Source organism: Panthera leo, chromosome D4, assembly GCF_018350215.1.
Source record: "Panthera leo isolate Ple1 chromosome D4, P.leo_Ple1_pat1.1, whole genome shotgun sequence".
NCBI lineage: Eukaryota > Metazoa > Chordata > Mammalia > Carnivora > Felidae > Panthera > Panthera leo.
In genome coordinates this window covers 82,786,170-82,810,847 of record NC_056691.1, presented here as the reverse complement: position 1 = coordinate 82,810,847, position 24,678 = coordinate 82,786,170, and the positions used below count along the sequence as shown (strand labels likewise).

General features: G+C 43.0%; 1 protein-coding gene across 4 annotated transcripts in view; it reads left to right on the top strand.

The window, feature by feature from the left end:
* Positions 1-1,293: 1,293 nt before the first annotated feature.
* DENND1A (DENN domain containing 1A) overlaps positions 1,294-24,678 on the top strand; it is a 508,975-nt gene continuing 485,590 nt past the window's right edge. For 2 of the 4 annotated variants that reach the window (XM_042912619.1, XM_042912622.1), the window contains exons 1-3: positions 22,261-22,320; positions 24,435-24,500; positions 24,632-24,666. In XM_042912619.1, the coding sequence (XP_042768553.1) occupies positions 22,305-22,320; positions 24,435-24,500; positions 24,632-24,666 (117 nt within the window). In that variant the 5' untranslated portion in view covers positions 22,261-22,304. Of the gene's footprint in view, positions 1,395-20,661; positions 20,693-22,260; positions 22,321-24,434; positions 24,501-24,631; positions 24,667-24,678 lie in introns of those variants that run through there. The other 2 variants (XM_042912618.1, XM_042912620.1) reach the window with 2 other exon arrangements.

Genomic DNA, 24,678 nt, shown 5'->3' with positions numbered 1-24,678 from the left:
GAAAAGACTAATTTCAAAAGTGAACCATGAACCTGGTATGTTTTCTGACTTGTGGCCAAAGGTGCCATCCTAAAGCATAACTGTGTCACATGTGTTTGGAATTATTCAGCCTGGATGCTAATCTCCGGTCCACCAGTTGCTAGTTATGTAACCTTTCCTCTTTGAGAGATGGAGGTGGGGTGTGTGTGTGTGTGTGTGTGTGTGTGTGTGTGTGTGTGTGTGTGTGCTGTAAACTCACTAGATTATTGTGAGATGCTAACCATGTAGGGGAAATATAGTGCCCGGTTCAGTGAGAACACTCACTCACCCACTCAGCCAACAGTAGCTATTGGTAGCTGTCTTTATTACTCCCTTTGTGATTCCTCCAGGCTTAGAGGGAATGATACTGAGGTGTTCATGAAAGTAGCCCCAAGGGGGAAAGGAGGCAGGCAGCATGTTGGTGCTTGACTCAAATACGTTCATTTGCGTTGTTACTGTTTGTCAGGGGCCGTTACGGTGACATGACCTTCCTGCATGGGAACCTCCCAAATGGCTTATAAAGGGAGGCAGAGGTCCTCAAGGGTAGGGCGGAGCAGAGCCACTAAACGGGTAGTACAAAGCCCCCAGGTGGCGTTCCTGCGGGTATATGAGGTCTCCTTACGGCTCTAAGGGGAGAGGAAGGGGCTTCCATCAAGCACCATGCTGGGGAAGTGGATAGTGTGCTAGAGGAGAGGGTCTGCGGTTCCCTTAAGGAACTTACTGGAAGGTATGGCATTTAAAAAAGGGAAAACTTGTGCTTTCACGGAAGCCTGATTGGGAGACATGATCTCAACGCCAAAGCTACTGAGCGGGAGGACTCCAAGGGGAGGAATGGGTGAAGGCTTCTTCAGGTGAGCTCGGGAGTCTCTAAGGGACGAGGGTCTCTCTTCAGGGGACTGTAAGGTTTCTACCGGAGCGCAGTCGGAGTGGGGGAGGCCCTCGGGAACACCGCGCCCCCAGCTCCGCGAGGCCGGCGGACAGACGCGCCCTTCCCGCCCCCCACCGCCCTCAGGCGGCCCCGCCTCCCGGCAGCCGGACTACACTTCCCGGCAGCCCCCGCGGGTGGCGGCGGCGGCGGCGGCGCGGACAGGAGGAGGCGGCGGCTGTGTGAGAGGCGGAGGGGGCGGTGCGCGCCGGGTACGCGCGCCGGCGACCATGGCGTTCGCCGGGCTGGAGCGAGTACATTAACCCCGGGAGGCGGCGGCGGCGACGAGGGAGCGAGCTGCGAGCGGGCGGGCCCAGCCTGAGGGAAGGGAGGAAGGGGCGGGGAGAGCGCCGGAGGGAGGCCGGTCGGCCGCGGGCGGGCGGGCAGCGCAGCGCCGAGCGGGGCCCGCGGGCCCATGAGGAGGCCCGGGGACCATGGGCTCCAGGATCAAGTGAGTGCGGCCGGGCGGAGCCGGGCCGGGCGCGGGGCGGCGAGGCCGGGCGAGGGCTGCAGGCCGCGGGCGGCGCGGGGGACTTGTTGCCGGGGCCTGAGGGGCGCCCCGCGTGCCGGCGTCACGCGGGGAGGGGGACGGTTGCCATGACGATCCAGGGAGGCGCGAGGGCGGGGTACGCGGGGTGGGGGGTGGTGGTGGTGGAAGGGCTCTGGTGGTCAGGTGTCCCCTGTTCACCTGAGGGCGGGAGCCGCAGAGATTACGAGGTGGCCCCTTTCCTGGGGTAACAGAATCTCTGAAAACGCTCATACAACTGTTGGGGGGGGGGGAGGGCGAGAAACCTCCGGAAGCAACTCCCCAAATGGGCGTGTTTGGGGCTCCCCTGAGAGTTGGGCAGGTCCTGAGAGGTCTGCTTAGGGCCTGCGGTCCCCACAAAAAGTCGCCTGCGGTTCTCGGAGGGGCCACTCGTGGATTTAAGGTCTGGATGGCCTGAGGGAGGAGGGCCGTTTTCTCTTTCCTCCTTTAAAAGCCCTGTTATCTGTGAAAGTCTCCACACAGCAAGGGCCAAAGGCTATGAAGATGCCTCTGTGTCGTAATTGAGCACCTGATCCCGATGGTGGTTGGAAAGGCTTTGTAATCCAATCTGGCAAATTCCTTCACTCATTCATTCACCTGGAATCCTCAGTGGGGGATTCGTTTTCCGGGGATGTTGTTGATACATGGAACTTCAGAACCCGTGGAAACATTGTTGCCTTTGCTTCTAGACCTAGAAGTTGACTTTGGAAAGTGCAAACTTTTATGCAGTCCAATTTGGGTGTGTTGCTTTGGACTCTATCTCCCCTCCCAGCCGGGTCCTTTTTCGGCCTCTCCCTTCCTCAGCTCCAGAGCATGAGATGCCTTATCTCTAATCACTAACAAATGTTCGGTTTTCTCTATGAGTAATAGAATTGTTTAAGGGCACTTAAAGTGGACAGCATAGGCTTTTCCCTAAACGGCTTTCATAGGACACTTGAAACCTGCTTACAAGAAAGTCTGCGGAATGTGTTTATTTCAGCGCTTTGAGAATGTTGCTTGGGAAGTTGGAAAGGGGAAGGGCCTTGAGGATGAACTCTCCTACTTACTCAAATGCTGCCTCTCAGGTGCAGTCCGTGACCTTGCAGCGTGACCCTTGCCCATCCTTGTAGTCCCCTGATTGACTTAGGCTTCCCATTCACTAAATGTCTCCTGTGCTGCCGCAGCCCTGAGACATGCGCTAAGTGAAGCTGCGAAAGTTTGCTTATGATAATGAAAACGGAAGAGGTGCGGGAGCCCACTGTTCATTCTTGACTTTGTGGAAAGGAGGGGAGAAAGTTACAAGTGTGCTCCAAACAAGAGCTTAAGGGGTTTGGGAGGTAAAAAGACGTGGTGTGTGAAGCCTCGGGATTAAGGAGGTACTCCAAGTTCAGCTCCTGCTTCCAAGTAAGAGTTGTAAACTTGGATTTCGATAGCACTTAGAAACACTTCCCAAAAAGCCGCCTTACGGTCGCGGAGTATGCTTGTGACGATGCTTACCCTTGTTACAGAGACGTTCAGAAACTTGGCCGACCTGAGGCGGTCAGTGTCAGAACTAGCGTGAAAATCCAACAAGTGGAAGGTCAGATGACGGGGCATCAGGTCTCTCTCTTGATCTTGAAGGTTGCAGGTTAACGTGCATCTCAGGCGCGTTTTGTGGAACCCATAAGTGTTCTGAGCACTTGGGCAAGGGAACTTAGTAAGGTGTGAAATTAGCATAAAGAATAACCTTCTTGGTCTTGAAACTAGACTGCTCTGGGATAAAAAACTTAGGCTTGGGGAAATACGTTTGCTTTCCCTGTGGTGAGACTGGAAGAGGAGCTCTGAAAAGTAGTTGTAATTTACGGTGACTTCTGACTAAGCAGCGTCTGTGTGCAGCTGGGAATGGGGATGGACAGGTGGCTTGGGACCATCTACTTCGATGCTGCCCTAGTCTTTGGAGGAAACAGAGTTTTGGCCACTACTGCCTGTTGCACCCTGACAGGAAAGAACAGACTTCGCTCAAGGTGTTGAGCTGCCTGAGTTGAAATCTAAGTGTACAGGCTCTGTTGTGTAGGGACAGTTGGGGGGGGGGGGCGGACTTGTAGGGGGAGTGTGGGACAGAAAGCACTGTGGGGCCCCTCTGGGCAGGAGAGCATTGTGGCTGCCAGGCTTCCCACTTTTTGCTGCCGTGTGGCCCAGTCAGGCTGACGATGTGGAATCAGATCTGGGTTCAAATTCCAGCTTTTGTCTACTGACTGTGAAACTTGGCACAAACTACTTCTTTCACCCTCAGTTTCCCTGAGGGTAAAATGGGGGAGACTATAATGCTGCAGAGTCATAATGAACAAATAAATGCAGTGTCCACGTGATTGCTGGGCCCGGATTTAAAAATTCAGTAACTGTTAGTTTTCTTTTATACCTTCTCTATCAAAAAAAACCCTAAGAAAACCAGTCTGTTTTATGCCAGGAATGTCAGGGAATGGCACGCTATGAGAAATGGAAGAAAGTTTTGATGATCAAGGAATTAGACTGTTAATGTGAAGAGCAGGACTTAATACTCTCATTATTAAAAAATAAAAGTTGATGAAAAACAATGTGTGTAATTGTGCAGCTGGTGTCTCTTGTATCATCAGTAAAGCAGGTGAGTTGCCAGGCATAGGTGCTGAGATTTAGTGCTTGATCAGACTTTGAGGCTAAGGCTGGTTGAGCACAATCTCTGTGTCAGGCGTGGTGGTATTGCCTTGTGTGAACCATTTTATCAGATCCCACAACTGTCTAATGATGTAGGTACTACTAACCACATTTTTCAAATGAGAGAATGGGAATTTATTGCCTAAGGTTAGATGCCATCCCCAGGAAGCCTGCCCTGATGCTGGTTCTGCACCCTGAGTCTCCTCCCCAGCCTAGGCCAGCCGCCCTCATCTCTGCATCCCCCTCCCCAGCCTAGGCTGGGTGCCCCTCAGCTGTGTGTCCTCTCTTCAGCCTAGGACAGGTGCCCTTTGTCTGTGCACCCCTTGCCCAGCCGAGGGCACGTGCCCCTTGTGTTTATCGCCATCACAGCACTAAAGTTAGTTCCTTGACCGTCTTCCACATTAAGCCAGACATACTTGAGAGCAGGGACTCTCTTTGTCTTTGAGTTCTCTGTGTCAGACCCAGTACCTGCCATATAAGGTTGTTTAGGAAGAATTTATGGAATGATTTAAGAAGTCTGCTAGGATCTGAATTAAGATCCTAACTAAGGCTCTGGGTTGAGTACACGTAGAGTTAAAAGAATAGTTTGCTACCTAAACTCTTGAGGACAAGAGTTTTTATGTTTTTAAGTCAAGTTGCCCTGGTCTATGCAGAGAATTACTTATTTTTTTCTGAAGAGTGTTTTTTAGTTCATGTTCACTTAAGTAAAGGAGTATCGTCTGGCTTCAGACCAAACATTTACTTGACCAGGGAAGGAAAATGTCACCAGTATGCAGGTAGCACCCTGGAAAGCAGACCTTTATCTAGAGGGATGAAAGGAGCAGGGGTAACTGGCAGTCTTCGACAGGTATGTTTAAATCTTATTTAGTGTTTGAGTGATCCCGGTGGACTAGAATGTGGTTAATGTGAAGCAATTTAACTGATAATGCAGACATATAGCAGGAAACTGTGTGGCAGTTTAATATTGCTTGTGGTGACATCTTAGAAATTGTTTCCAGGCACCGAGGGCAGGAAGTGGATTGTAAGTAATCGAAGGAAGTATTCTAAGTGGGTTTGAGGAAACCTGACATTTATGGATGCAGAGAAGAGCATACTCTAAGATTGGAAGGCATAGGGACAGGGCAGAGCAGCTCATTTGGCCTTGTGGTGGTATTTATTTTGCATTAGCCTGTATACCTGTCTTCTGTCCCTGTCAGACTGTGACCTCTTTGAGGTTGGTGACCCAGAAGCGTATCCGTTTATTCATTCACTCACTGTGGAACTAAGTGTGAAGCACATATTGAACATTCACCCACAAAATGTTGGTGATTATTATGTTAGTATTGTCGTAATTAGTAGTACTCTATCATGTGCCTGGTAGTGGGCTGAGTGCCCGGGACACAAAAATAAAAGTTTTTCTTAAAAAAATAAACTAAATACAAAATAAAGATTTTCCTTCACGTTAAGGTTTTCCAAAATAGTAGTGAGACAGAAATGCAAAATAAAACAAACTCCCTCTGGGGCCCCTCCCCACCAAAAAACCCGAGTATGATACAGTACGAGCAGTGCTATGGTAGGGACGCAGCTCGTGCTGAGTAGGTGAAGGGATGGAGAGGCTGTCTGCCGAGGTGGCTTCAAGGAAGGAAGGCCAGCTGGCTTCATAGAGCTGTTTTAGCTGAGACAGGAGAGGTGATAAGGGTGTGAAAAGGGCAAGTGGTGGCAGTAGTCCCCACCGAGGGAGCAGTATGTGTGAAGACGTGGCATACTAAGAAAATAAAAATGTTAATTACCATTTTTAGGCACATGCCAGGAATTGTGTTAGACACTGAGAATTACGGTGCTGAATAATGCATATTCATTCCTACTCTCGTGGAGCTTATAGTCTGGTGGACCCAACAGATGAAAAATCACAGATCAATTCCCATAAAGCTATGTGGGTGTGCTAGAAAGGAAACAAGATGCTGAGTGACAATGCAGGGTGGCTGTCCTGTTTTAAAGCAGTGAGGGAAGGTTTACTGTAGAGCTGACATTTGAGCTGAGACTTCAAGGATGAGAAGTCATTAGTCCTGTAAAGAGACTGGGCAAGACTTTCCATTCCGGACAGAGTTGAGCATATACAAAGGCCTCGAGGCAAGACGATTCTAGACCCGTTTCAGGATCTGCTAGAATTCCACAGGTTTGGGTAGTGACTGATGGGACAGAGCCTTGTTGTAAGGTCTGAGATCAAGACTGGGGCCTGAGTAGGGCCTTGTAGGCCATGGCAGTCAGAAAACAACTTGAGATGTAATTCACACAACTATAACATTTGTTTTTTTTAACGTGTAATTAAATGATTTTTAGCTTGCTCACAAAAGTGTGGTCAGTAACTACTATCCGACTTAACATTTTCATCCACCCCAGAAGGAAACCTCATGCCCATTAGCATTTGTTTCTCATTCCCCCCCCAAACCCTCTCAGCCCTGAGCAATCACTAATCTATTTATAGTTGCTGTAGATTTATACTGGGCATTTCATACGGAATCATATGTGGAATCATACAATAATTGCTGAATAATATTTCATTGTATTGAGAAACCACATTTTCATCCTCTCATCAGTTGTTAGGTATTTGGGTTGTTTCCACTTTTCCACTGTTATGAATAATGTTGCTGTGAACATTTTGTGTGGGCATATGTTTTCCTTTCTCTTGGGTATATACCTAGGAGTGGAATTGCTGGATCATATGGTAACTCTGTTTAAGAAACCGTTAAACTGTTTTCCGAAGCAATTGTACCACTTTGTGTAAAGTGGTTATCTCCTTGTGGTTTTGATTTGGCCCAGATGAGTTGCGTGGAAAACAAAAGATCAGCATAGAAAGAGATAGGTTTCTCAGCAGAGGTTGGAACTTGAACTGAAAGAAAGGTGATGTTTGTCTGTTTTCCTCCCAGACTCTTGGGGTTCAAAGTCCTTTGGCTTCAGCCCTTGTTAGTTTGGGAGACGCGGGAAGTACGAATCCCCCTACTTCTCCACCATGTTGGCCTTCTTGTAGAAAGGTGATATTTGGAGAAGGGAGGAGGCATTCCTAGAGGAAGAACAGCGGAAGTTTTATGACTTGGGAGTGGGAGAACCCCTTCTTATTGTTTTCTGGTACAGAGAAGCAGCTTTGGTTTCTTAGGATAGCTCGGCTCTAGTCTTGTTTTCAGACTGCTCCTCAAAGGATCCCATTACCAAAATACACTACAGACTTCCTTCTTTGTGAGGCCTGTGTGTAGCATGGCCGACATGTCTCCCTAGTGTGGGATGAGAGCAGAAGTTGATATGTGCCTTCCTCCAGGGCTTCTCCCACCATTGTCTCTTCTATTTCCTCTCGCCACCACAGTGCTCCCCTGCCAGTCCCCGTGGAAGATGGTACGAAGGGTGGTGGAATGAGAGTCTTGTTGCAGACCGTGCTCCCCATTGTCAGTGCCCAGAATCAGTCACTTGAATTGTCATGACTTTTCTGAACAGTGTATTGGGTGCCACTCTGTCGTTCTCGTCTTAGCCCGTTGCAGTCAACTTCAAGGGTTTTGTACAGCAGCTAGGAAGGTTGAAACAGGGAATGTAAAACCTGGAATGTTGCTTTAGGAAAATATGTTTCAGACTGTTACATCTGTGTGTAAGCTCCTAGCTGGAATTCTAGTTGTGGGTTGCAAAGATTCAGCCTTTTTCCTGGCCCTAGAGGGAACTAATCTCTGGATTTACAACATCCTTTTGCTTAAAAGGATTTTGTTGGGAAATGGAAAGATAAACAAGGAAGAAAAATAAACCAAAGAAAACAAAAACAAAGTTGGTCTCCTTGACTTTTATTGGAATCCATACCCATTCTTTCCAAGTACTTAGGACTTGAAAAGGAGCCAAATAAAGGAAGTAACAAAAGGTATGTTCAAAACATTTGACTTCCTATAGAAAAGATAGGTTACCTTCCCAAAATTCATTTGTAAATTGGTTACAGTATTTAGAATGTATTTTTTTTCTTAGAGACATGTTACTATATATGAATCAGTGGTTGTCAAAGACTTTGTAGGCAGAAGGAACTGTGTAAAAGACAGGTAGAGCTGAAATATAGGACATGTGAATAAAGGTTAGGGGTGAAATTGAAAAAGTCAGCTTATGCCACCGGGACATGATGCCATTGAAAGATTGAGTTGGGAATGTGATACGATCAGATTTGGGTTTTTAGGAAGATGACTGTGGCAGCAGTAGTTTAGAACAGTGATATCTCAGGCTTGTACAAGATGATGCACTGGGGTGTGAAAAGAATATGTTAGAACTTATCTTTGTTTTTATTCTTATTTTTCTTAAAGTAGGCTTCACACCCAGTGTGGAGCCCAACGTGGGGCTTAAACTCATGACTGTGAGATCAAGACCTGAGTTGAGATCAAGAGTTGGGGGCTTAACTAACTGAGCCACCCAGGTACCCCTTCTATATGTATATGTTTTTTATCAATCTTCAAAATTTTCTTTTGTGTTTTCAAGTGTATATATTAGTATAGTAAGACATTCTTATAATTTATAAATCATTGGATCAAATGTATGCTTAAATTTTTTGATAGGGAAGGAGTGCATGGAAAAAAAAATTGGAGACCACTGGTTCATGGAACTGCGTTACAGATGCTGTAGAAGATCAAGGCCTGATGTGAAGTTTTAGTTGTCAAAAGAAAAAGGACAGATTTGAGAGAGATTTTGGGTAGAATTGACAGGACTTGGTGACAAATTACATGTAAGGGGCGAGAGAAGAATCAAAGAAGATTTGCCGAGGTTAGCAAAGTTACATTAGAAATGAGTGTTTGGAAGGTGAGGGCCAGTTATGTAACGTGTTTGCTTTTCTGAGGAAAAGTGGAAAGTTATAATTGGGAGAAGGCGTTTTAGTCTGCAGCAAGAAGGGAAGAAATCTTTTAAGGGCCTCATAGTGAATGTGTGTGCTTCATTTGATGAGTAAGACTTTAAGTGGTCTGAGCCAAGTTGCTGAAGGGAAATCTGTCCATGTTAGATGTTAGAGAAGAAATAAACTTTTGAACTCACTTGAGCCACAGGAAAGGTTTCAGGGATGTTTCATTGATCTCGCTTAGGCTGTATGAATAAATAGGAGGAAGGAAACTAATGTAGAGAAAGATGCTGTTTGACTCCGAGCAAACAGTTCTTGTACTCCAGGGTGTGAGAGGAGCTGGGGAATGTGGGCCTTGGAGACCCGTGCAGTCCCCATCTGAGTCCTGAAGCTAACAGATTCACCTGTAAGGTTGTTGTGAGGGCTAGAAGCGACCTTGCATCTCGCCTTCAGTGGAGAAAGGATTGTTGAGTAAATGGCAGCTGTCACTGCTACTGCTTGGAGAGGACGAGCACGCCTGTCTGAACCACCTGGAGTCAAAGCAAGTGTTCTTTTTTATAGGCTTTTTTTTTTTTTTTTTTAAGCCAGAGAGAAAGTATTTGCTTGCTCTCCGTGAGTATGATAGGATGGTGTGTTTTACATTTTACTGAATTTATTTGAAGGTTTGTGATCCTATGCAAGGCACTGTTCCTCTTGCTGGTTGGGAGAAAAGAAGCTCAAAGTCCACTGAGAGAGATAAGAGAAGCATGCGAATAATTAGAACAATAGTGATTAACATCATGTCTCTTCTCTCACAAACTATTTGAAGATTTTATTCACCTTTACATAAGATTTATACCTTCTTATATTTATCTTTGTGTAGCTGGTGCTGTTGTTCACGTCTAGGCTTTTTTTTTTTTTTAATTAAAAAAAATTTTTTTTTTTTTAAATTTACATCCGAGTTAGCATATAGTGCAATAATGATTTCAGGAGTAGAATCCAGTAACTTATCCCCTACATGTGACACCCAGTGCTTATCCCAACAAGTGTCCTCCTTAATGCCTCTTACCTATTTAGCCCATCCCCCAACCACAACCCCTCCAGCAACCCTGTTCTCTATATTTGAGTCTCTTATGTTTTGTCCCCGACCCTGTTTTTCTATTTTTTTGCTTCCCTTAGCTTCGTCTGTTTTGTATCTTAAATTCCACATATGAGTGAAATCATATTTGTTTTTTTCTGACTAATTTCAATTAGATAATACACTAGTTCCATCCAGATTGTTGCAAATGGCAAGATTTCATTCTTTTTGATTGCCAAGTAATACCCCACTGTGTGTATATACCACATCTTTTTTTTTTTTTTTTTAATATGATGTATTGTCAAATTGTCTATCATAACAGTGTGTAAAGTGTGCTTTTGGTTTTTGGGGTAGATTCCCATGGTTCATCGTTTACATACAACACCCAGTGCTCATCCCAAACTGCCCTCTTCAATGCCCATCACCCATTTTCCCCTCTCCCCCACTCCCCATTCACCCTCAGTTTGTTCTCTGTGTGAGTCTCTTATGGTTTGCCTCCCTCCCTCTCCGTTTGTAAGTTTTTTCCCCCTTCTCTTCCCCCGTGGTCTTTTGTTAAGTTTCTCAAGATACACATACGAGTGAAAACATATCTGTCTTCTGACTTATTTCACTCAGCATAATACCTTCCACTTCCATTCACATTGCTGCAAATGGCATGATTTCATCCTTTCTCATTGCCAAGTAGTATTCCATTGTATATATAAACCACATCTTTATCCATTCATCAGTTGGTGGGCATTTAGGCTGTTTCCATAATTTGGCTATTGTTGAAAGTGCTGCTATAAACATTGGGGTACATGTGCCCCTATGCATCAGCACTCCTGGATCCCTGGGATAAATTCCTAGTAGTGCTATTGCTGGGTCGTAGGTACCATATATTCTTTATCCATTCATCTATCGATGGACATTTGGGCTCTTTCCATACTTTGGCTATTGTTGACAGCACTGCTGTAAACATTGGGGTGCATGTGCCCTTTTGAAACAACACAGCTGTATCCTTTGGACAAATACCTTGTAGTGCAATTGCTGGGTTGTAGGGTAGTTCTATTTTTAGTTTTTTGAGGAACCTTCATACTGTTTTCCAGAGTGGCCGCACCAGGTTGCCTTCCCACCAGCAGTGCAAAAGAGATCCTCTTTCTCCACATCGCCCACATCTGTTGTTGCCTGAGTTGTTAATGTTTGCCATTTTGACAGGTGTGAGGTGGTATCTCATTGTGGTTTTGATTTGTATTTCCCGGGTGATGAGTGATGTTGAGCATTTTTTCATGTGTCAATTGGCCATCTGGATGTCTTCCTTGGAGAAGCGTCTATTCATGTCTTTCGCCCATTTCTTCACTGGGTTATTTGTTTTTTGGGTGTTGAGTTTGGTAAGTTCTTTATAGATTGACTACTAACCCTTTATCCAATATGTTATTTGCAAATATCTTCTCCCATTCCATAGGTTGCCTTTTAGTTTTGCTGATTGTTTTCTTCACCGTGCGGAAGCTTTTTATCTTGATGAGATCCCAGTAGTTATTTTTGCTTTTGTTTCCCTTGCCTTCAGAGACCTGTTAAGAAGTTGCTGCAGCCAGGGTCAAAGAGGTTGTTGCCTGCTTTCTCCTCTAGGATTTTGAAGCTTCCTGTCTTACGTTTAGGTCTTTCATCCATTTTGAGTTTATTTTTGTGTATGGTGTAAGAAAGTGGTCCAGGTTCATTCTCCTGCATGTCGCTGTTCAGTTGTCCCAACACCATTTGCTGAAGAGACCGTATTTGCTCCATCGGATATTTTTTCCTGCTTTGTCAAAGATTAGTTGGGTATACATTTGTGTCCATTTCTGGGTTCTCTATTCTGTTCCGTTGATCTGAGTGTTTTTGTGCAAGTACCGTACTGTCTTGATGATTACAGCTTTGTAATACATCTTGAAGTCTGGAATTGTGATGCCTCCAGCTTTGATTTTCTTTTTCAGGATTGCTTTGGCTATTTGGGGTCTTTTCTGGCTCCATATAAATTTTAGGATTGTTCTAGCTTTGTGAAGAATGCTGATGTTATTTTGATAGGGATTGCATTGAATATATAGATTGCTTTGGGTAGTATCAATATTTTAATATTCTTCCAATCCAAGAGCATGGAATATTTTTTCGTGTGTGTGTGTGTGTGCGGTCTTCAATTTCTTTCATAAGCTTTGTATAGTTTTCATTGTATAGATTTTTCACCTCTTTGGTTAGGTTTATTCCTAGGTATTTTATGGTTGTTCACTTCTACTCTTTAACTGCTGATTTCTTTTTCCTGGGTGCTTAAAATGATTGTTTGTAAAACTTTTTTTAGGGAAATTTTAAACATCTACAAAAGTAGAGAGAATAGTATAATGAGCCCTCAAATGACCATCACTGTTTCAACACTTACTAATTTATGGCGTATCTAGTTCCATTTATAGGTAACTACCCATAACTCCTTCTGCCCTCCAGTTCTGAATTATTTTGAAGCGAATCCCAACTGTCATATCTCATTCTTAAATATTTCCATATGTGTCTCTAAAAGAGAGACATTATTTTTAAAAAGGTGACATCACACCTAAAAAAAAATTCCTTTGTGTCATCAAATATCTATAGTCACTAAAAAGTTTTCTAGTTACATTTCTTTTTAAGGGTTGATTTATTTAAATCAAGTAAGATCATACTTTTCAATTGGTTGATGTGTATCTTTTTTTTTTGCAATTTATTTATTGAAGTGTGTTATTTATGCTATGTAGTTTACACTGCATCCTGTTTAATATGTTCTGTCCCCTTTATTTCCTACAAATTGGTAGTTAGATTTAGTTACTTGATCAGATTCAAGTTCATTTTCTTGGCAAGCATACTTAAAATGTGATAGGTACTTCCATCAGGAGGCACATTATGTCTGATTATCTCTCTTTTTGGTCCATTAATTTATTAGGGGCTATTAAATGGTGATATTTTGCTTCTATCATTGCTTCATATTAGCTAGAATACTTCTATATAGAAAAACTTTACCATATCCACTATTTGGTTACCCTGAGGTATAGTTTATCTAGGAAAAGCAGGATAAATATTTGTTTCCTTTAATCATTTTTCAAACTGAGTTAATTGGCTAGTGTTTTCCAGAGGGGACTGTTTTTTGTTTTTGTTTTTTTCCCAAGTGTCACTTTAAACACATGAATTTAAACCTATTTATTATATTTGAATCTACTGTAGTTCTCAATGGTGTTTAATTTGTCCTTTGTCTAGTGACTGCTTCAAGTTAACTTCCAGAATCCTTTTGACAGGATCCCAGTAGTTTTTTTTTTTTAATGTTTATTTTTGAGAGAGGCAGTGTGAGCAGGGGAGGGGCAGAAAGAGAGGGAGACACAGAATCTGAAGCAGGCTCCAGGCTTGGCACCATTAGCACAGAGCCCGACTCAGGGCTTGAACCCATGAACCGTGAGATCATGACCTGAGCTAAAGTCGGAAGTTCAACCGATGAGCTACCCAGGCAACCCTCCCAGTAGTTTTTAATATCTCCCTTGCTTTTTGGTATGACAAGATGTTCTAGGCTTATCTTGTATTTTTCCTGCTCCAGACCTGTATTCCTGTTTCTTTAAGGAGTCTTGTTTCCTTTTAGTGGGAAATGGTATTAGAGATTTCACTTTGGGTTTTAGGACCCTTGTTTTGTTTTTGTTTTTGTTTTGAATGACTACTGTTGTCAGTCATTATTCTAGGCTTTTCCAGGGATCAGCACTAGGAAGTTGTGTGTGTGTGTGTGTGTGTGTGTGTGTGTGTGTGTGTGTTAAAGGTAAACTTCATATTGATATTTCCAGTTCAAGTCTATAGCATTGTTATTTAACTTTATCACTCTTGTATCTGAATCTCCTGTCATTCGTACCAAAAAGTGCTGATTTCCAGTGACACCAACATAAGTATCTTTGCTTTATCACACAAGACCCACATAACTCAGCAGCAACACCGACATTACTATAAACAATATGATTACTGAAAACTGGTTGGTTTTGTTTTTAATTTGGCAATTCTTTCAAGCTTTGCGTTGGGTTCTGTGCTGACAGCTCAGAGCCTGGAGCCTGTGGATTCCAGGTCTCCCTTTCTCCCTGCCCTTCCCCCTACATGCTATCTGTCTCTGTCTCTGTCTCTCTCTCTCAAAAATAAACATAGTATAAACAAGGTTTTAATGTAGCCTTTAAAACAAAAAACAAAAAACAAAATGTTTAACTTCTATCCCTCCCTCATCGCTGTGTTCCCTCCTTTGTAGGTAGTTTTTAAAAAGATATTAATTTGTCATTAAGAAAAAAAGGTAAATACATGTGTGTATTCACACCTTCTTCCACCAGTCCCTCAGGTAATGATAGCATTCTGAATGTGCTTTTCTCTCTTTTTCTCATTTTATACCTTGTAAAGAAGTTCCTTCTAGCAGTGTCTAGGGGTCATCCTCATTTCCTTTTTTTTTTTTTTTTTTCTTTTTATTTTAGAGAGGGAGTGTGAATGGGAGAGGGGGGCAGAAGGACAGAGGGACAGAGAGTGAGAATCTTAAGCGGGCAATATTTGTTAACTCCCTGAAGTGAAAGACGATGAGCACCTTTATAGTAATTATCTTTTCCTCTTCTAGTGTTTTATATATTTATATTATTTCAAATTCTTAGAATGGTTTTATTTTGACATAATTACTTAATCCTTTTTATTCCATTAACTTTCAATAATGTCTCTTAATTCCTTACTCTCTAAGGGAAGGATACCTTTTTTCTAGTTTCTTCTAAGCTATACTTTTATGTGGTTATTTTAGTTCTGATCCATGGCCAGAACCAAGTCTTTTATTTTTTTTTCTTTATTTTTTTAAATCTTTATTTAGTTTTGAGGCAGAGAAACAGAGCATGAGTGGGGGAGGAGCAGAGAGAAAGGGAGACACAGAATCTGAAGCAGGCATCAGGCTCTGAGCCATCAGCACAGAGCCTGACATGGGGCTCGAACCCACGAACCGTGAGATCATGACCTGAGCCGAAGTCAGAGCTTAACCAACTGAGCTACCCAGGTACCCCTCCAAGTCTTTTATTATATATGCTTAGGTTAAGCTTAAAAATTAAATGTTATTGGGGTACCAGGATGGCCCAGTCAGTTAAGTGCCAAAGTCTTGATTTTGGCTCAGGTCCCGATCTCACGGTTCATAGGTTCGATCCTTGCACTGGGCTCCGTGCTGATGGTGTGGAGCCTGCTTGGGATTCTGTCTCCCTTTCTCTCTGCCCCTCCCCTGCTCGCTCTCCGTCTCTCTCTCTCTCAAAATAAACATTATTTTAAAGCACTTAAAAAAATTAAATGTTATTGTGAGTATTTAAATACTATTCAACATAGGCCGGGTAGGGTGCTGGAATAACCTTTTCTTTCTTCTTGGTGCATTACCATCCCGTTTGAGGGAGAATGTGCTTAACATCAGGGTCACAGAAACTTTTTTCCATATAATCCATCTAGAATAAAAAATTATGCTCTATATGCTAATACATACATTAGTGTTGCATTTATTTGCACAAAAAACACAGGGGGACACCTCCCTGTATAGAGAGCAGCACAAGGTGTCATGTGAGTACTGCCATCCTCATGTTGGCAGACAGAAGCCTCTACTTTGCAGTCCTTGTGGGGGCTGGGGCACTTTTGGGAGCATGAGCCTTGGCTTTGATTTTGACCTTGTTGGTAGTCTCAGTCCAGCAGAGAGAGGCTGGCACCCTGGCAGTGTTGTAATAAGCTTGTTTCTTAAGCTTGGGGCCCATGCCTTTCAGAACATTGAACTTGACAAAGGCCTTGATGGTCTTAGTTGTTTTTTTTTTTTTTAATTTTGTTTTAATGTTTATTTATTTTTGAGAGAGAGTGTCTCTCTGCGGGGGAGGGGCAGAGAGAGGGAGACAGAATCCACAGCAGGCTCCAGGCTCTGAGCTGTTAGCACACAGCCCGAAGTAGGGCTTGAACCCATGAGCAGTGAGATCATGACCTGAGCTGAAGTCGGAGGCTCAACTGACTGAGCCACTCAGGTGCCCTGATGGTCTTAGTTTTATTTTATTGTTCTGCATCTTCATTAGATCCTTCGTGTGTTTTCTTGACAAAGTTTGAGGTTCTCAGGAACTTGACAAAGTGTATCTTTATGATTAGGGCTTCCTGATGCCGTTTCTGACCCATTTTGCAACTGATTATGTGTGGTGTGGTTCTTGGACTTGGCTGTGTCTGCATTGCTGCCCGCAGTCCAGAAAGTGCTTGAGACTGGAAAATAACGAGCTATATCTGGATTTTGATTTTTTAAAATCATAAGTCTCTTCTTCCCCTTCTCCCTCAGTTTCTCGTCTTTTTTCTCTTCTTGCATTATTTGCTTTCTCACATCGTTAATTTTTTCAAACTTGAGATCATACTTGCAGTTTTATTAAGGCTCTTTTTTTTTTTCCTTCTTGGTTTCTTCCCATCTTCCTGTTGTGATCTGTGCAAAGCTAGCTATTTTGTTGTAATCCTGGAATGTCCCTATTTCATTATTTCCTGGCCCCTGTGTTCTTTTAATTTATTTGCTGGGGTACATATTCAAGTTTTTTGTTTTGTTTTTTTAAATTTTGGAGAGAGCAGGGGACAGGTAGAGGGAAAGAATCTTTTTTAATGTTTATTTAAAAAAATTTTTTTTATGTTTATTTCTGAGAGAGAGAGAGAGAGAGAGAGAGAGAGAGAGACAGGGCATGAGTCGGGGAGGGTTAGAGAGAGGGAGACACAGAATCTGAAACAGGCTTCAGTCTCTGAGCTATCAGCACAGAACCTGACATGGAGCTCAAACTTGTGAACTGTGAGATCATGACCTGAGCTAAAGTCAAACACTTAACTGACTGAGCCACCCAGGCACCCCTGAAATGTTTATTTTTGAGAGAGAAAGAGACAGCATGAGTGGGGACGGGGCAGAGAGAGAAGACACAGAATGTGAAGCAGGCTCCAGGCTCTGAGCTGTCAGCACAGAGCCTGACATGGGGCTCAAACCTGTGAACTGTGAGATCATGACCTGAGCCGAAGTGGGCCGCTTAACCGACTGAGCCACCCAGGCATCCCTTAAATGTTTATTTTTGAGAGAAATAGAGATGGAGACAGAGACAAACAGCATGAGTGGGGAAGGGGCAGAGAGAGAGGGAGACACAGAATCCAAAGCAGGCTCCAGACTCTGAGCTGTCAGCACAGAGCTCGATGTGGGGTTTGAACTTGTGAACTGCGAGATCATGACCTGAGCCGAAACTGGACACTTAACCAACTGAGCCACCCAGGCACTCCAAAAGAGAGAACCTTAAGCAGATTCCATGCTCCGCTTGGAGCCTGATGGGAGGCTAGATTCCACAACCTGGGATCATGACCTGAGCTGAAATCAAGAGTCTGATGCTCACCCAAGTGAGCCACCCAGGAGACCCTCAAGTTCTTGTAAGAGACAACCACACCAGTGGACTTGCAGGAAGGATGCATTTGAGTTTTTGCATGTCTGAAAATGTCTACTCTCTTACACGTGATCAGTAGTTTGTATGGTTGCTAGAGTTCTGGGCTGAAAAAATTGCCCAAAGAACTTGAAGAAAGTTTCCTGCTTTCACCTGACTTCCTTTGACACTGCTTTGGAAGGGGAAGGGAGTACTTGCCCTCCTGTTGACTGTTAGGGTATATGTGTAGGTTCCCTGTTGAGGCTTTGTTAACACTCGGGGTAGGGAATTCCCTTTACCTAGGGAGTAGGTGGGAGTTCTCATTCCCCAAGAGGCTTCTGCTGACACCTCTCTGGCTGGGTAGAGTGGTGCCTTTTTGCTGCTCTCCCCATGGCCTCAGTGACTGCCACGGGTGAGCGGACGTCCAGGTTTTCCAGTTTCCACCGAAACCACATCGAGGGGCTCCTCATTACTGCTGGGGATGATGAAAGTCCCAGCCCCCTACTTGACTTTCTTGGCAGTGGTGGGTGGATGGGATTCTTGATGACAGCCCGGCCAAGGTAGAAATTTGGTTTCTTCCCTGTTTGTCCTTTGCTGACCTGAGTGAAGGTGAGGCTGGACAGGTTTTTCTGGGGTGCTTGGCTGGTGTTTGGTGGTGGGTTTTTGTCTTTGTTTTTCTTTTACTAAAAGGTTTCTGACTTGTTAGTCTGGCCCTTTGGCAGACTTTTGTTTGAGTTTTTTTGGTCTGCGTCAATTGGGATTTATGGGTTGCCAGCTTTAGTCATGAATGGAGGTTGAATTTTATCAAATGCTTTTTCTACATCTATTGAGATGATCATAGGATTTCTTTCCCATGTGTTAATGTAAGTGATGTTTATTTTCAAATGTTAAACTAACTCTGCATCCCTGGGACAAACCCATTTGGTCACGATATATTATTCTTTTTATATATACTGCTGGATTCAATTTACTGATATTTATTTTATGGTCACATCTATATTCATAAGAGATTTTGGCTGTAATTTTCCTTTATTGTAATGGTCTTGTTAGTTTTTGGTATCAAGGTCATTCTGGCATCACAAAAAGGATAGGAAATATTTTAAAAAACTGTTACAGAAGTGGTGTGGTTTTAGTATAATAAGTTATTGGTGATTGTAGATTTTTGGATGAGCATTGAATTTAGGAAAATTAAACATTACTCATAAGCATTTCCTTAACCCCAGTGCTTATTTGTGTTTCCCTGTAATATGAGGGGATAAATAATCCCTTCTCCCACCCTCCTTATATACACATATTTATTTTACTTTTTTTGGCTGGATAATTCCATGTCAGGTGAAGGCCGTCATTATGTTTCATCTGTTCGTATTTTGGTGCATGTCTCTTAAGAACACCTGTATTTTTCTATATAATGAGTGTACTTTTGTCACCATCAAGAAATTTCATACACTATATTATCCAATAAACAATCCAAGTTTACATCTTCCCATTTGTGCCAGTGATGTCTTTTGCAGCTGTTTATTTTTGAACCTGGGTCCAGTTAGGGATCATATGTTGCATTTAGTTGTCATGTCTCTTATTCCCTTTTACTTAGAACAGTTCTGGGGTGCCTGGGTGGCTCAGTCGGTTGAGCGTCCGACTTTGGCTCAGGTCATGATCTCACCGTCCGTGAGTTCGAGCCCTGCGTCGGGCTCTGTGCTGACAGCTCAGAGCCTGGAGCCTGTTTCAGATTCTGTGTCTCCCTCTCTCTCTGACCCTCCCCCGTTCATGCTCTGTCTCTCTCTGTCTCAAAAATGAATAAAACGTTAAAAAAAAATTAAAAAAAGAACAGTTCTTCTGCCCTCCACCTTTTGCCTCTAAAACTGACTTAAAAATTTTTTTTTCTAAGTTTATTTATTTTGAGAGAGTGTGTGAACAGGGGAGGGACAGAAAGAGAGGGAGAGAGAGAATCCCAAGCAGGCTCTGTGCTGCCAGCATGGAGCCAGATACGGGCTTGATCTCACAAAACCATGAGATCATAACCTGAGCTGAAATCAAGAGTCGGACACTTAGCCCCCCTAGGCATCCAGGCGCCCCTGAAGTTGACTTTTTAAAGCATCCAGACCAGTTGTTTTATAGAATGTCTCTGATTTAGAATTTGTGTCATTGTTTCCTCATGCTTAAGTTCATGTTTAAACATTTTGGCAACAAAACAATAGGTAATGTGTCTAATGCCATGCATTTTTTTTTTTTTTTTTTTTTTTTAAAGTAGGCTTCACGTCCAACATGGGGCTCAAACTCACAACCCTGAGATCAAGACCTGAGCTGAGATCAAGAGTCGGGTGCTTAACCGACTGAGCTACTCACGTGCCCATAATGCATTTTTATTCTCTTTGGAGTTACTCTGTTACTCTTTTTTCTTCCATCCCCCCACCCCCTTTTTTTTAAAGGCTTTTATTTGTCATCTTTTTTATCCTCTTGTAGCTTTCTGTTCCTGTTTTGTAAAACTCATGTTTTTTTTTTTCCTGTTCTATTTAAGGATACCAGTTTCCTGAAACATATTTCTTAATCATTTTCAGAGATATATTCTTCTTCCAAGAGATGATGTTCCCTTTCCTCCATTTTTAAAAGGTCTTTTATTTTCCACATGGCCTTGAGCTAGGTGAGCCCTATCTAGATTTGCTGTTTGCCATAAGCGGGGTGAATGGGTTACCATGGGCACTGTTTTTTGTGCCCTGGGTGACTATCCGGTCCCCTTCTCAGAACTTGCAGCTGAAGAACTGGTTCATGTTCGCTGTTCCTGTTGAATTCCTAGTGACTAGCAGGCATTTATGCCACTGAGGTAGAATTTTATTCCCTCACTGCCTGATACTCTCCTATTTTCAACTAATGATATACAGAAAAACTACAGTTCCCAAAGTGTACTCCTTTAGAGTTGTTCTTGTCTCTGTTCTCACCGTACTTTTTGTGTGCAATTATTATAACCAGTATAACTCATTTTAAAAGTAATTCAAGAGATAAGTGGCTCTACCTACCTATTAAAATGTGTGTGTGTGTGTGTGTGTGTGTGTGTGTGTGTGTGTGTACAATCCATGACTATAACCAGGATTGAAGGGCACAGTGAATAAAGGTAACCCATTATAATAGAAGAGCCGTAATGAGGACTGATATTTGGGTATTTCCTTTTGGTTTACATCACATTGTCTTCAAGAGTCCAGCTATCAGTGACAGTTGTCAAGAAGTAATATCAGAAGAGGAGAAAGTCTTCACAGCTAGATGGATGATGACTCAAAGGTTTGTCACTTGGGTGACCAAGAAAAAGGTGACAGAACTTGCTTTAAGAAGAGGGAAATTGAGATTTTCTGGGTTTTGATTTTTTATTGGTTTGATTTGGGTTCTATGGAGTGTGAGGTTACTGTCCATGTGGAGCTCTCCAGTGACAGTCGTAATCTTGGACCTGAAGGTCACTGGAAAGGTGGGAGCTAAAGATAGAGTTTGCGAGTTGGCTACAGAGTGGTGAGCAGGAAGAACTAAAGACATTTCATGAATATTTAGCAGGCAGATAGAGGGCCGGAGGAAGGGAGGGGTCAGTAAGACCTCTTACCTCCTAAATCCAAACTTCAAGTCGTGTGTGTGTGTGTGTGTGTGTGTGTGTGTGTGTGTATATACATACATATATATATATATATTTGCCTCCTTCTCTATTGCTGTCCTCTTGGTCCTGGCCACCATCTCTCACCATAGCGGCTGTAATCCCTCCTGACTGGGTTGTTTACCACTCTTGCCTCTCTCCAGTCCTATCTCTGCAGTATCCACAGTGAGCCTTCCAGAGGGCAAATCTGATCCTGTCAACTCACTGATTAAAATCTTTTAGTTGTTCCCCACGCTTCCAGATTAAAGTCCACACACCTGACATGGCTTATGAGGCCCTTTGAGATCTTGACTCTGTTATTATACAAATAGCGACTAACATTCATTGAAGTCTTTTGAATGTTAGTATTTATTCTAAGTACTTGGTATGTGTTATCTCCCTGAATCTTCACACTTAATCTTTCAATTTACTCTTAACAACCTGATGGAGAAGGTACTGCTATGATCCACATTTTGCAGATGAGACAGACACAGAGAGATTTCCAGTTGCCTAAGGTGACAGAGCTGACCAGGGGCATCTACTGTATATTATGTAGTCCTTACCATAAATCTAGGAGGTAAGTATTGCTACCCTCTTTTACAAATGAAGTAATTCCAATCAGAGGTGATGTTTGCCCAGATGACACAGATTATGGGTGGTGGAATTGGGATTGAATCCCAGATCTGTGTGACCCTGAGCGTGTTTTCTCCTCCATTCTGTCTGACCCTGGCCTCATCTCCAGTACCCCTTATGTCCTACTTCTAAGCACACATGCATGTACCCTTGGTTCACTTCCAATCATTCTTCAGGTTTTAGCTCAGACAGAGCTCTGGAGAAACCTCTGAGCATCCCCTTTACCTTTCCTGCTGCACTTGCAGGAGCTTTGCCCATCAGCCCTAGTTGTTACTGTTGTTGATTTTCCCCAGAGTGTACAAACTTCATGAAGTCAGGTGCTGTGAGAGCCTTGCTCACTATTAAACTTTGAAGGACTTGCACAGTACATGGCACATAGTGAGTACTCAGTTAATACAGATTGAAAAATTAATGTTTAATACAGTGTAGAAGTTTGGTGTTGACCAGGTTTCATCTTCAAAGAGTATATAATCAGTAGTCTTTTCGTATCTTTAACTCCCAAATATTTATGATTTTTCCAAATAACTAATGATCCTCAAATCATGTGGTTTTTGGCAGATTCCCTTTGGGATTGTAAATATTTACTTTTTGGAGACTAATATTGTTATGCTTTATTCCTGGAGCAGAGAAAGTCCAGAAAGTGCTGATTTAACTGGAGGATGCAGCCTGGATGTGCCTCACTTGTGGTGACTACAGTATAAATTCATTTATTCTTATACTGATCATTGAAAGTTGTTTCTACTCTACTTGTAAGATGGTTATTCTCTTTGGTGCCAGAGGATGGGCATTCACAGCCTGGAATTAAAGAGGAAGAAATTTATAGAGTGTTCTGATGGCCTACTTCTTAATCTTTTCTCAGGCAAATTGGTCTCACCTTTCCCATCTTGGACTGACTTCCTCATTGGAAGAGTTTCACACTGCGTAGGAAAGAACAATCTAGCAGGAATATGAGTTGCACATTATTAGCTCAGTGGTGCTCAAACGTGTTCAGGTGATCGAGTGCCTGAAAGTCATGGTATTGTGTGGAATACTCTGAAATATTTATACATTAAATGTCAAACTACATTTCCCCTCCCTAAATCTGATACTATTTTATATTCTATTTTAGAAGAGACAGGGAATAGCAGGTGAGAAAGGTTTAAGAAAAACTTATGGTAGGAAAACTTAAAATTAGATTACATTATTTTTCTCATGCAAATTGAGAAGAGGCCATTTTTGGCCTCTTAGTCTAGTTCCCAAACCTCCAGTGTTTTAAGTAGCATAGCTGAAGAACTATTAAATTCATTGAATATGGGGGAGAGAAGAGAGAACTAAAATAGAAGGTGACCATGTCAAGGTTTTTAATTTGGGAGCATCAAAACACCACTGACAGAAACTGGTGAGTCAGGAGGGAGAACTGGCAGTGAGGTCAAGAAGAATGACTTCGGTTGATGGTAAACTTAATGACAGGTCAACGAGAAAAATGCAACAGGCAGTTAGAAGGTAGCTTTAGCACCTATCACATAGTATGGCCTTCAGAAAAATACTGGATGGCACTGTTACCAGGAAGAGACTGTAGAGCTTTGGAAATCATTGGCACGGATGAGAAGCATGAAGCTATGAGCGTTGTTTTCAGACTGAATATAGCAAAGCACAGTTCAGGGTTTGGACCTAAGAGGAAAGAGGACTGACCAAGATAAGCAGCGTAGCATGCTGTTGGGATCGCAGTGGAAATGGGAATCCAGAGAAGATGATTTGGTTTAACAGTGGGTTGTGGATGTCCTTTGAGAAAATGGTCTCAGGGTGGTGTTCCACTAATTCACTCCCGCAAGGCAGAAATCTAGGAGTTGTCCTTGATTATCTCCCATATCATTTGTCCCTTCAGTACAGTGAGGGAGTGCTGTCAAATTCACCCTCCTAAGCAGGACACAAAAGTGAAACTATACAAGAGTAATGGCTACATTAGACTTTATCAAAATTAAAATCTTTTGCTCATCAAAAGACACTCTTCAGGGAAATGAAAAGACAAGCCATCAAGTTCTGAAAACTCAATTTGTACACTCTTGCTACTCAATAAGAAAATCCAGTAAAGAAAAACGGGCAAAAGATTTGAACACTTTATCAAAGATGATCTACAGATGGCAAATAAGCTTATGAAAAGACGCTTAGCATCATCAGTCGTTAGGAACATGCAAATTAAAACTACCTTTGGAAGGCTCTGTACAACCAGAAGAGTGGCTAAAATTAAAAAGACTTACACTATGAAGGGTTAGTAAGGATGTGGAGCAGTTGGCATCCTCATGCATTGCTGACAGACTCAGATGAGCCTTGGTCGTCAAAACCCACTTCATGGGGTCATTTTCCTGAGCTCCTCTCCTTCTCTTATCTCCCTGTTTCCCTGGGCCTCTCCGTTTGTTCTGCAGGTCAGAAAACTGGGGCTTTGTTTATCCTGTTCTGGGCACTTCCCACGACTACATCTGTAGTCCAGACCTAGCAGTGGGAGGACACGGAGGAAAAGAAAGTAATTGGGATTTGCCCCATTCTCTTAAGGTTGCACTACTGATTGGAGAGGAAGGTTCTTCACACTCTGCTTTAGGTACCTGTTGATCCCCCTGCTTCTTTTCCACTCCTTGAGCCTGAACTAGAGTGCTTTTCCTGGAACTCTGTCTATGCCGTTGTCAACTCTAGTTTTTATGCTGCCTACATCCATGCTGAGTGATGCCAGAGGAAAGAAAGCGGTAAATGTATGGTTTATCACTGGGTTGGTGAAACTGAATTCTAGTTTTCTACCCCAATCCATATACTGTTATTTCCCTTCTTGATTCCTCAGACAGGTGCTCCATGAATTTTGCCCTGGTTGTAGAGAGATGTAGCTATGAGAGACCAGGTAGAGTATGCCTACTATATTTTTACTTGGAACCAGAACTTCTGCATTTCTTTTTATCTGGCTCTGCATTGATTGGACTTCTTGAATGTGTATCTGTTGTCAGTTTTGGAACATTGTCAGCTTTTTTTCAGACCGAGAACTAAGTGAAGATGGGAACCCAAAAAAGGTAAATAGAGCA